We start from the raw sequence: 13,965 nt of genomic DNA on the forward strand, positions 1-13,965 counted from the left end.
GCTCGTGAAAATGTTTGTACTGACACATTCAATACCATTGAAAATGATCCTAATTTCTTGGGGCAAGTGATAACATGTGACGAATATTGGTTTTTCACAAGTGATCCAGATCCATGCACCAAGAGCGAATAGCTTGAATGAGCACGTCAAAATTCAAAGCAATGATAATTGTTTTTTTTCTGATATTCATGGAACTGGATTCTTGAAGGTCAGACTATTAATTGACATTACTACCCTGAGGTTCTCGCTCAACTATGTGGGAAAATCATCATCATCATCATCATCATTTAAGACTGATTATGCCTTTCAGCATTCAGTCTGGAGCATAGCCCCCCTTATAAAATTCCTCCATGATCCCCTATTCAGTGCTAACATTAGTGCCGCTTCTGATTTTAAACCTGTTACCTCAAAATCATTTTTAACTGAATCCAGGTACCTTCTCCTTGGTCTGCCCCGACTCCACCTACCCTCTACTGCTGAACCCATGAGTCTCTTGGGTAACCTTGCTTCTCCCATGCGTGTAACATGACCCCACTATCTAAGCCTGTTCGCCCTGACTGCTACATCTGTAGAGTTCATTCCCAGTTTTTCTTTGATTTCCTCATTGTGGACACCCTCCTGCCATTGTTCCCATCTACTAGTACCTGCAATCATCCTAGCTACTTTCATATCCGTAACCTCAACCTTGTTGATAAGGTAACCTGAATCCACCCAGCTTTCACTCCCATACAACAGAGTTGGTCAAAAGATTGAACGGTGCATAGGTAACTTAGTCTTGGTACTGACTTCCTTCTTGCAGAAGAGAGTAGATCGTAGCTGAAAACTCACTGCATTAGCTTTGCTACACCTCGCTTCCAGTTCTTTCACTATGTTGCCATCTTGTGAGAATATGCATCTTAAGTACTTGAAACCGTCCACCTGTTCTAACTTTGTTCCTCCTATTTGGCACTCAATCTGTTTATATTTCTCTCCCACTGACATTACTTTCGTTTTGGAGATGCTAATCTTCATACCATAGTCCTTACATTTCTGATCTAGCTCTGAAATATTACTTTGCAAACTTTCAATCGAATCTGCCATCACAACTAAGTCATCCGCATATGCAAGACTGCCTATCCTAATCTCGCCCAGCCAGTCTATTGTTTTCAACATGTGATCCATAAATAATATGAACAACAGTGGAGACAGGTTGCAGCCTTGTCTTACCCCTGAAACTACTCTGAACCATGAACTCAATTTACTGTCAACTCTAACTGCTGCCTGACTATCCATGTAAAGACCTTTAATTGCTTGCAAAAGTTTGCCTCCTATTCCATAATCTCATAGAACGGACAATAACTTCCTCCTAGAAACCCGGTCATATGCCTTTTCTAGATCTATAAAGCATAGATACAATTCCCTGTTCCACTTAGAGCACTTCACCATTATTTGCCGTAAGCTAAAGATCTGGTCCTGACAACCTCTAAGAGGCCTAAACCCACACTGATTTTCATCCAATTGGTCCTCAACTAATACTCACACTTTCCTTTCAAAAATACCTGAGAAGATTTTACCCACAATGCTGATTAAAGAGATACCTCTGTAGTTGTTACAATCTTTTCTTTTTCCATGTTTAAAGATTGGTGTGATTACTGGTTTTGTCCAGTCTGATGGAACCTGTCCCAACTCCCAGGCCATTTCAGTTATCCTGTGTAGCCATTTAAGACCTGACATTCCACTGTATTTGATGAGTTTCGACTTAATTTCATCCACCCCAGCTGCTTTATTGCACTGCAATCTATTGACCATTTTCTCCACTTCTTCAAATGTGAACCTATTTCCATCATCATCATTCCTATCCCATTCTACCTCGAAACCTGAAACATTACTAATCGTATTTTCACTCTTCAAAATATTCCCTCCATCTGCCAATGGCATCCACAGGATTCTCCAGCAGTTTTCCTGACCTGTCCAAAATACCTGTCATTTCCTTCTTACCTCCCTTTTGAAGACTGCTAATTACACTCCAGAATGGATTTCCAGCAGCTTGACCCAATGTCTCCAACCTGTTTCCAAAGCCTTCCTAAGATTTCTTCTTGGATGCTGCAATTATCTGTTTGGCTTTGTTTCTTTCTTCAACATAACTTTCTCTGTCTACCTGAGTTCTAGTATGTAGCCATTTTTGATACGCCTTCTTTTTCCTTTTACAGGCTGCCTTGACTGTGTCATTCCACCAAGCTGTTTGCTTCATCCTACTTTTACACACTACTGTTCCAAGACATTCTTTAGCCACTTCTAGTACTGCGTCCCTGTACCTTGTCCATTCCTTTTCCAATGACTGTAAATGACTACATTCAACTAACTGGTACCTTTCTGAGATCACTGTTATGTACTTGCGCCTGATTTCCTACAACAGTTAAGTCCCATAGTGCTCAGAGCCATTTGAACCTGATTTCCTTATCCTGAAGTTTCTCCTCTCTTATCCCCCTACGTATGGACCTGACTTCCTGCACTTTCGGCCTCACAATCCTAATTTCACTGCAGATTAAATAATGATCAGTGTCATCAAAGAATCCCCTGACTACACGTGTGTCTCTCACAGCCTTCCTGAATTCCTGATCTGTTATTATATAGTCAGTGACAGATCTGGTTCCCCTGCTTTCCCAAGTATACCGGTGAATGTTCTTATGTTTAAAAAAGGAGTTTGTGATTACTAAGCCCATACTGGCACAGAAATCCAAGAGTTGTTTCCTGTTCCTGTTGGCCTCCATATCCTCTCCAAATTTACCCATAACCTTTTCATACCCTTCTGTTCGATTTGAAATCACCCATGAGCCGAACACTGTCCTTGTCCTTTACTCTAACAACTACGTCACTGAGCGCCTCATAAAAACTATCCATCTTAACTTGATCTGTCCCTTCACAATGTGAATATACTGACACAATCCTAATTTTCTTGCTAGTCACTGTCAAAAATCTATCCACATCAGTCGTTCGTTTACATACCTTGTTGCAACTACACTGGGTTCCATTTCTTTCCTGATGTAAAGCCCTACACCCCATTGTGCTATTCCTGCTTAGCTTATGACAGGTAGACCTTGTATTCTCTCACTTCCTCTTCTTTCTCACCCCTTATCCGAATGTCACTAACAGCTAAAACGTCCAGCCCCATCTTACTTGCAGCCTCTGCCAGCTCTTCCTTCTTCCCAGAGTAGCCCCCATTGATATTATTAGCTCCCCATCTCATTGCCATTTGTTTGCCAAGTTGTATCTTAGGAGTCCCTGGTTTGTCAGTTAGAGGTGGGACTCCGTCACCTCCAAAGGTCCGAGGCATTTTGCTCTGATTATTGCCAGCATCATATTTAAAGTACCAGGGAAGCAGGTTGCTAGCCTTACTTGCCCTGAGTCCCATTGGGTTTTACCCCTGACGGCTGAGGGACTAACCGATGGAGTTAGTAGTCTTTGCCGGAGGAGAGCATAAAGGTGACCACGACTCAGAATATGTCCGAGATGCCCAGACTTATTCCAAAGTAACGGTATCCCGACTGTTGGGACCACTTACTTGGCCACTCATATGTTGCCCATGGTTCAGGAACTAGGACATGACTACAGGAACCAACACCATGAACCACTTCTGTGGGAAAGTAAGGAAAAAAAAAATGGATCCAAGTTGTGAAAGAAAAAGTCTGCGTCAAGACAGTGCTCTGGTTCATACTGCATTGTCTGTTTAGAGGTCTCTAATGAAGTACGGCATCCTAGTGTTAGACCATGCACCATGATTTTTATCTTTTCCCCAAGGCCAAATCTACATTAAAAGGGACATGATTTCAGTCCACTGAAAGGGCATGTGTCATCAAGGATCTCACAAAGGAAGACTTCCAGCACTGTTTCCATCAGTGGAAAATTCGTATTGAGCGTTGTAGGGATAGATGAGGGGAATATATTAAGGGTGACAATATCTAAATATGTACAGTCCTGAAGTGAAATATTTACAGCAATAATCCCATTATTTTATAGTCACACCTCATATTGCATTCCAAAGATGGAACAACATGCTCTTAAGCAGGTGGTCATAATTTTTAGCTCAACAGTTGAATTTAAAGTTTTTTAAAGTGATTGTATTGTGCGTGTTTAGTTAAAGTAGAAAAACTGGACTACAATCCCTCATATATTTCTTTGATTTGAATTGCTTATTACCAGTGGATATTCGTTTGTAATTGGTGAAAGTTGATAATGCATGCAGCCCTCTATCATTTTCAACAGTTATCCATCTTAGATTTTTTAAGTGTTCACTTCGTACTTCTTTTTTGTGTTCTGACTTGTGCCAGATGTTAAAAAGAAGATCCCCCTTAAATGTGCTAAGTTAAGGCCATATCTGATGCCCTATAGTTGCCCTATAGTTGCCCAGACTTGAAGCCACATAAAAAAGTTCTCAAAGCAGTTTTTACAATTTGCAAACTGTATTGTAACTGTAGTGTAAACACAGATTGCTAAAGAACCAATAAGAAGCTTCTATTTATTGTATTTTGTTTGTCATTGGTGGACTTATTTAACTGGGAGCATTCTCAAGCCTCTCTTGAAAATTCAGCTTTCAAGGGGCATGTAAAAAATAATTTATCATTCCTAACATCTACTACATTCAAAATTCTGTAAATAAATAGATGTTGCACACAATAGAGAGAGATTCATTAACTCAAAAAGTTCAATAAATTCAATCATGAAAGACAGCCTTAAAGAATGTGGAACGAGTCAAGTTATAGATTAACAGGCAGAAGCAACAAGTGCTGCTACTTCTGTGTAAGAATAATGAAATGCTGAAATTGTTTATTGGCAGGATGGCATATCCACAATTATACATACCCTTAATATCCCATTCATACAGCAAGGGGCACATGTATTATGAGATTGGGCTAGACATAGTTTGCACATGTTAAAATCGATAGCTGTAGCAACTGGTTGCCAGCATTGTATTGAAACTGGTATTGCCAAGAAGCACATTGCAGTCACAATAATCAAAGGTCGTGACAGTAAACTTCACTGACGGAGTACGGATATTTAAGCACCTGAAATTAGCAGAAACTGAAAATATTGTATTAATCCATTTTGCTCAAATTCTCTACCTAGATCTTAAGAGTTGAATCTTTTGCAACCTAACTCATCAAACTGCTATGCATGTTAAGATACTTTATAGTTGCTTATTTTAGAAAATAAAATCCTAACATGACAATCAAGACAAAACTACCACTGACTAACTGCATAGAATGCTTGTTGTTCATTCAAAACACTTCCTTCAAAATATCACTGAGATCACATGCACTTGAACAATATTCTGGAAGAATCCCATTGTTTAGATAAATAGTTACTTTAGATAAATAGTTCATACACGTATTAGATTTACCCCATATTGTTAACTAAACTATAATTTATCATTTATTTTAGTATTATTATATATCCACCACAGTGTTAATTTAGTATAATAGACTTAAAGTAATTAAGATGGTTTAGTCCATAGCAATATTATTTAAATTGTAAGTCAATAATATTAGAATCTTTCACAAGTGTATTTATTATTTCTTTATTCAGTTTAGGTTATTTAATAATGAATTGTAAATGTTGGGTTCCATTTGAAATTGTAAGGTGTAGAACAATATTTTCATCTTCAGAATTACATTAGAAACATACACAAAGTTAATGACAATATTATGGAAAGGATAGATTGCTACTCACCACATAGTGGAGGTGCTGAGTCACAGATGGGCACGACAAAAAGACTGTCAAACAAGTAAGCTTTAGGCCAGAAAGACCCTTTTTCCAAAGTATACACACACACACACACACACACACACACACACACACACACACACACACACACACACACACACACACGACCACTGTCTTGGCTGCCGAGACCAGATTGTGAGCAGCTGTTTATGGGGGAAGAAGACATCATTGTGGTGGCAGAAAGGAGGAGGCTGGGGCAGAGGGGGGAATGGATAACAGGATTGGGGTGGGTGACAGTAAAGTACTGATTGTGGGAGCATACAGAGCCATGGTTGGGAGAGGGTACGGTTGCTAGGTGCAGACAGGGAGGGGGAAGAGGGGACAAAAAAGGAGAGAAATAAAAAAGACTGTGGATGCATTGGAATGGGCACTGCAGTGATTATAGCTGTTATGAAATACATGAAATGTATTTGCACTTGCGAATATCGATAACCACCAGCTGTATAATGGAATGATACAGGCACTTCCAAGCAAATTGTCATCCCTGTATGGGAATATACGTAATGGATGTAAGAGTTCAGAGTAGAGACAACATATGGAAGTTTGTGTCTGGCTGTGAATCGTGCTCGCATAGGCAAATGGTAAGGTGGCTGATCGCAGTAAGTGGGAAATCCAGGTTAGAGTCCCAGTCCGGCACAAGTTTTCATTGTCATCATTCCATTATACAGCTCATTATATGGTTATATTAAAGACAAAGATTCCAAGACTTACCAAGCGGGAAAGTGCCAGTAGACAGGCACAATAAATAAAACACACAAACACACACACACAAAATTTCTAGCTTTCGCAACCGACGGTTGCTTCTTCAGGAAAGAGGGAAGGAGAGGGAAAGACGAAAGGATGTGGGTTTTAAGGGAGAGGGTAAGGAGTCATTCCAATCCCTGGAGCAGATAGACTTACCTTAGGGGGAAAAAAGGACAGGTGTACACTCGCACTCGCACACGCGCACGCACGCACGCGCGCGCCCACACACACACACACACACACACACACACACACACACACACACACACAGACACAGACACAAGCAGACATTTTGGTATAGCATGTGTAGCAGCTGTTGAAGTGGAGGTATTGCTGGTGGTCGGTACGTCTGATATGGATTGAGCTACTGATGCAGCTATCTTAGAGTTGGAAGTCGACATCATGGAAGATGGCTTGTTGGATTGAGGAGGCCCAGGTGAAGCAAATGGGGGAGAGGGTGTTGATGTGTTATAGGAATGTGGATGGGGCGTCCTCATACTCGATCCAAATCACTAACATGTCGTCAGTGACTGAACCAGGTGAGGAGTTTGGGATTATGGGTGGCAAGGAAGGGTTCCTCTAGATGGCCCTTCGGATTGGATGGTGCCATGCAGATACCCATTGCCATGCTCTGGATTTGTTTGTAGGTGATGTCTTCAAAGGAGAAGTAATTGTGGGTGAGGAAAGAGTTGGTCATGTTGACCAGGTAGGAAGTTGTAGGTATGGAATCTGCTGGGTGTTGGGAATGGTAGTGTTCAATTTCAACAAGGCTATGGGCATTAAGGATGTTAGTGTAAAGGGAGGTGGCATTAATAGTGACAAGCAGGGCACCTTTTGCTAAAGGAACAGGAACTGTGGAAAGTTGGTGGAGGAAATGGTTGGTATCTTTTATATAGGATGGTAGGTTGTGGGTAATAGGCTAAAGATGTTGGTCTATGAGAGCGGAGGTTCTCTCAGTGGGGGCACAAAACCAGCCACAATGGAGCATCCTGGCTGTTTGGTTTTATGGACTTACGGAAGCATGTAGAAGGTAGCAGTGCAGGGGAATGGTAGGGGTGAGGAGGGATGAATCTGACAGCTGGCGGATCCTTCTGCCAGATAATCCGCACAGTTCGATACAACTGTGATATAAATATAAAAGATACCAACAGTTTCCTCCACCGACCTGTTCCTTTACCACATGGTGCCCTTCTCCTCACTATTGATGCCATATCCCCTTACATTAACATCCCTAATGCCCCCTGGCGTTGCTGACATTAAACACTACCTTTCCAAAGGCTCAATGGATTCCAAACCTACAACCTCCATCCTGGTCACCATGACCAGATATGTACTCGCCCACAATTCCTTCTCCTTCGACAGCATCACCTACAGACAAATGAGGGTATGGCAATGGGTACCCACATGGCACCATCCTATGCCACCCTTTTCATGGGCCATCTAGAGGAACCCCTTCTAACCACCCAGAATCCCAAACTCATTATCTGGTTCAGATTCATTGACAACATTTGTGTGATCTGGACTGAGGATGATGACACACCATCCACATTCCTCCAGTACCTCAACATCTTCTCCTCCATTTCCTTCACCTGGTCCTCCCCAACCCAACAAGCCACCTTCCTTGATGTTGACCCCCACCTCAAAGTTCGCTACATCAGTACTCCATCCATATCAAACCTCCAACCACCAGCAATACCTCCACTTCAACAGTTGCTACCCATTCCATACCAAGAAGACCCTTCCATGCAGCTTAGCCACCTCTGGCCATCGCATCTGTAATGAGGGACAGTCTCTCTTGAAATATACCAAGGGCCTCACTGAGTCCTTCACAGACCATAATTACCCTCCCAGCCTTGTACAGAAACAGATGTCACATGACTTGTCTCTCCAGTCATCACCCATCACCCAAAGTCCTACCATCCAGCCACAGTTGAGCATTTGCCTCATGACTCAGTACCACCTAGGTCTGGAGCAACTGAATAAGGTTCTCTACAAGGGTTTCAACTACCTAGTTGTGCCCAGAAATGAGGACTGTCCTACCCACTATTCTTCTCACCCCACCCACAGTGGTATCCTGCTGCCTACTGAACTGACACAATATCATTGTCTGTCTCTGCACAACTCTTGCACCCAACTCCTTGCCTTATGGCTCATATCCCTATAATAGATCTAGGTGCAAGACTTGTCCCATACTTCCTCCCACCATCACCTATCCCATCAAAGGCAGTCATTTGAACTGTAAGTTAAGCTGCAACCAATGTACTGTGTGACTGTCAAGAATCTGTCGGTCCGCATGAATGGCCGGTGACAAACTGTGGCCAAGAAACAGCTGAACCCAAGTTGCTGAGCACCCGCCAAACACAACGTCCTTCATTTCAATGACCGCTTCAAAGCCTTTGTTATCTGGATCCTTCCTACCAACACCAAATTTTCTGAATTGCGCTGGTGGGAACTCTTCCAGCAATATATCTTACTTTTCTGTAACCCACCTGGCCTCAACCTTTGTTAGTCATTTTCCAGTGCCCATCTGTCCACTTCAATCTTCCAATTCCAGCTCTACCCAGACCCTATTCCACCAACACACCCACAGTCTTTTTACTTGAATCCTTTTCCACTCCCTCCCTCTTCTTGCCCTTTTTCTAACATCCCAATTGCAACTAACTGTGATACCCTCTCGACACCACATCCCTGTATGTTCCCACAAGCAGCACTTTACTGTCCCTCACCCCTACCCTTCTCTCCCTCTCCCTCTCCCTCCCCCTCCCCTCCTTACCCCCACTACCCAGATTGCTTCTTCCCATCATGTGCAACTACTCACAGTCTGACCTCAGCAGGCAGAGACACAGTGGTCACGTGTGTGTGAGCTATGTTCACATGCTCATGTGCATGCACGTGTGTGTGTGTGGGGGGGGGGGGGGGAAGGAGGGGGGGGGGGCTGGCACTCGCACGCATGTAAGAAGGCCTTTTTGGCTGAAAGCTTACTTGTTTGACAGTCTTTTTGTTGTGCCTGTCTGCAACTCAACATCTGTGTTATATAGTGAGTAGTAATCAATATTTTTGCATAATATTGTCCATCCTGAATTTTACATTGTCTGATATTATTTAACACAAAAATTGTAGAGAGTGACATAAATACTTGGTAGGTTTAATTCCTGTTGCATACCCTAGCAGCCACAGGGTCTTGCACTACTGTGGACTATCTGTTTTGCATTTATACATTTTCTTGTAGTATTTCTTTGCTGCCTGTTGAATATTTTCTACTGAAATCTCAAGATTACTTTTTTTGTCACTTACATTATACGAGAACCTGATGAAATCTTTACTTCTTTTTGCAGTCAAAAGAATCATCATCGGTGCTGAGCTGTGACATATCAGCTGATGATAAATACATAGTGACTGGTTCGGGTGACAAAAAGGCTACAGTTTATGAAGTTATTTATTAATGTTATAAAAAATTTCTTCATAATGTAATACTGAAATAATTTTCCTACTCCCTTGTTTTATTTGGAGTTTCAGATTGTTACATTATTTGTCATTGAAACTGAAATGGACATCAACAGAGATGAACAAAGTATCAAAACAGTATTCTTGAAATCATCTACAAAGATGATTGCCAATGACAGCTATTTTAGTTTTAATTTCAAAGTATCTGAACTTAAATTATTTTTCTCTTTAACAAAAAGAGTGTGTTTGTGGGTGTATGTGGGTGCGTGCGCATGCGCATGCGCATGTGCATGTGTGTGCATGTTTGTGATGCCATTACACGTGTATGTTTGAATGAATGTCACAGAAAGAATTAGAATAAAATAAAGTTGTGAATGTTAAATTTCTTGTATTTCAGTACATGAAAGCTTAAAGGATAATAGTACGAATGATTTCGTGCTATTTAAATAAGCAGGGGTTAGTGTGTTAATAATGAACATAATATTCTTCTCCAATAGTTGACAGTATTTTTACTACAACAGAAAAATCTTTTACATGCCATCAATCTGTGTTAATTAAGTGACTGACTTCCAAGGCTCTCTAGCTGTAGAGATGTTATTTCCTGTGTACATTCCTTTGTTTAATTTTTAAGGAACTGTGGCAAAAATGAGCCTTAAGGTATGGCTCTTATATTATCAATGCCTGTAAATTTTCACCCCGTTTACTGGTCACAAATGTATCTACATGAGTGCTTGCTTATGTATACCACAAGGAAAGAAAGCACACATGCATAGTAAAACATGCACTTTTGTAACTTTAGCTGTCAAGGAGAGATGAGTTTAAATGAGAACTCTGATGAACTTGGGTGAATTTTCCAGGTGGAGTGAATATTCAAAGAAGTTTTGGGTTCGCTGCTGGCTGTTGTTAATTACAGTCCATGATAATTCCACTTGGCACCTGCCAGTCATCTTCAGATGAGCCATCGAACACTCAAGATGATTTTCCCCATATCACAGTTTATTATTATCATGCTGTGTATATTCCACACATGTTTAAGATAGTGGTGGGAGATTAACCACTCTACCTTACTGGCTGGCCCACCACTGGGTGCTGCCTCCAGGATAGTGTGATCAGTTTCCCTTTACTATCTTAATGCATATGTGGAATAAACATACCATGGTAATTAATTGTGGGATGGGGGAAATCATCTTAAGTCTTCACTGGCTCACCTGAAGATGACTGGCAGGTGCCTAGTCAAAATAATGTGCCAATGACTGGCAGCAGGTTTGATTAACTTGGAGGATAGAGGAGGAGGAGGAGGAGGAGGAGGAGGAGAGAGAGAGAGAGAGAGAGAGAGAGAGAGAGAGAGAGAGAATTTATTTTTGTTTCTAAATACATCCATCAGATGTTAAGGGAAATGTACGTTCTCGATTTTGAATAGGATTTGTTCTCTCTCTGTATATAACCATGTTGGATAATTTTGTTTGTAACTTTATTTTGAAGAGTAATATCACTGCAGTGTAATTTCTTTCAGCAAAGAGAAATTTGAAAAATAGTGTAGATTTGCCTGTATCAGGTGCTTTCTGTATAACTGTAAATAGAATCCCTCCTGGTTACCCCCACAGTTGAAAATTTAATATATAACTAATTGTGGGATTTGTTTTCATTTTGTAGTCCTCATTCTTGTTACAAAGGAGACATATCTTAAAAATGTGTCAGGAGATAGTATGTGGATGAGGAGGGAGGCACCATGTATATGTGAGCTCACAAAAATGACTAAGATGATTGTGAAAATTTTGCAAATTAAAAATCATAACACTCCTTGAATCATATGTTACCACAGTTTTCTGTATATGGGGAAGGAATTGAGATAACAGTGTCATATTACTGTATTTTTTTAAGGATTATGTAGATTCTGGCAATTAGTTCAACAAAATTATTATTCAAATAGTCAACTAAGAAATAGAATCGTTATGTCTTATTTGATCCTTCATTTGCAGTTCTACAGAAAGGAACCATTGAATGTTACAATTATTTTGTTAGCCATTGTTGTTACAGGCATTGAAAATGTAAATTACAAAATTTCATTTTTTCTGGACAGTGTACTTCACAGCAATCAGTGCATTTTAATCCATTAGTTGTAATGGAGGAATAACAAATGTATCAAACTCAGAATGCAATAACAGGCACAGCCAGTTGATGTAAATCAGGGATTTATTTTTCTGAAAGTGTGGTTAGCTGTAGCACACCAATTTAAACCCCTCCTGTCACTTTTATACTAGCATCTCAGAAGATCAAGATCTGTATGTGTGAATGTTGTTTGGATCAAATTACATATTTTTGAAGTCAACCTGATTTTTTTTCTTTTGAAATGGTGCAGTGTAATAGTGAAAGTTTAATTCAATTAATTTTGCTTTGTCAGTTGATGTAACACGACAGATACCTCAGCACGAATTAAGTGTGCTTTTTTCTCTTTTTTTTCCGTAGATAACATCTCTGTTAATTAAAATGCTTGGCAGTATGAGAACTGTTTCAAACTCTCATGCTGATAGGTCTGTTTGTTGTTGAACATCTGATTGCATTGCATCATTGCAACCCACAGACAGACATAATAAAGGGAGTGTGTTTTACGACATTCACATTTGTTTTTATGGATATTCTGCCTTGACTATGCAGTTGACACATTATCTCCTCAGAGTTTTATTTTGTACACATTATGTATTGTAACAGTATTTCATGATGTAAGCCTGTTACATTTTAAATATAAGCCCTGTAATGGGCACATCTTATTACAGAAACTAACAAAACAAAATGTGAAGTGGCTATTTGCTATGTTTATCTCAGGGGTTTCTTTCATAAGCTGCACAGATAATGGATTTTTTTAACTGAAGCAGAATACATTTTCTTTCAGCAGATGACATTCATGTACAATAAAGAAACCAAATGAATGAAAGAAAATATAGAATTTTTTTCTAATAAAAAACTGAAAATGTTACATACGTGCTACAAATTTAATTTCCTGCTGCTGGTAATAATTTAAAAGTGTTACCATTTATTATTAAGAAAACTACAACTGTAAAAAATGCAGCTATTGCAATAAATGTTAGGCCTTTTTCAAATTCTAAAAGTTATCTATTATTTTAAAAACCACTAGAGATGTAATACAAGATCTGCGATGTTTATATGGAATACTGCAGCATGGGACAAATAAAAGTGGCCTGGGTGAGTGGCTAAGACTGGATCTGAATGTATGCATTAATGGAAGAGTAAAAGACCTACAGTTACTACCAAGAGGATGGAGCAGCTGCCCACACACCCGACCAAACATTGGAGCACATTTACACAATCTTAATACCTGGCAGAGTTGTTAGCAGAGGTCAGTCTTAATGTGGCCCTAGCTGGCCACCCAGATCACCAGATCTGACAGTGTGTGATTACTGTGTTTGGGGAGCTCTAAGTCTAAGGCATATCACAATAACCCTCATAGTCTTCAAGAACTGCAACAGAACATTTCAAATGAGATTGCAGCAATTCTAGCAGCAGTGATCCTCCTCCAGCAACTTGCCGACCAGGGCCCAGAAGTGCCAAGAGATGAATGGTAGTTGCTTTCAACACCTGCTGTAGTCAGGTTAGTAGTGTGTTTATTTCTCTTTGTACCTTAGAAGTCTGTTCTCCAGGCCACTTTCATCTGCCCCATCCTGTATAATTTATGCTTTAAAAAATTGCCACATGATATGAAATTACTACAGCATGTTACACAGGATGATTATTATTGTTAGTATACCATGTCAAAGGAAATGATGGGCAGTATCCCATCTTTATTTTTCATATTGTTTGACATCCTTTAGGTACACACACATTCATTTTAAGTTGTTTGCTACAATAAGATCTGCAAATACTTTATGTTCACTATTTTTCTTCAGTGTGTGTGGTGTAGTACGGGTCCAAATTGGTTCTCGAGTAAATTTTTATTTTGGAAAGTAAAAGTTGAACACCCCCTTCACCCAGCCAATGCTGGGGTTAAGCACTGGTATGATA

At 40.2% G+C, this 13,965-nt stretch overlaps 1 protein-coding gene across 1 annotated transcript in view; it reads left to right on the forward strand.

The window, feature by feature from the left end:
- Positions 1–12,922, forward strand: part of LOC126281352 (protein groucho) — a 643,208-nt gene extending 630,286 nt beyond the window's left edge. Inside the window, exon 18 of the mRNA XM_049980260.1 lies at positions 9,840–12,922. Within this exon, the coding sequence (XP_049836217.1) occupies positions 9,840–9,947 (108 nt within the window). The 3' untranslated portion in view covers positions 9,948–12,922. The remainder of the gene's footprint in view (positions 1–9,839) is intronic.
- The last annotated feature ends 1,043 nt before the right edge of the window (positions 12,923–13,965 follow it).

The sequence above is a fragment of the Schistocerca gregaria genome, chromosome 7 (assembly GCF_023897955.1).
Source record: "Schistocerca gregaria isolate iqSchGreg1 chromosome 7, iqSchGreg1.2, whole genome shotgun sequence".
Lineage (NCBI taxonomy): Eukaryota > Metazoa > Arthropoda > Insecta > Orthoptera > Acrididae > Schistocerca > Schistocerca gregaria.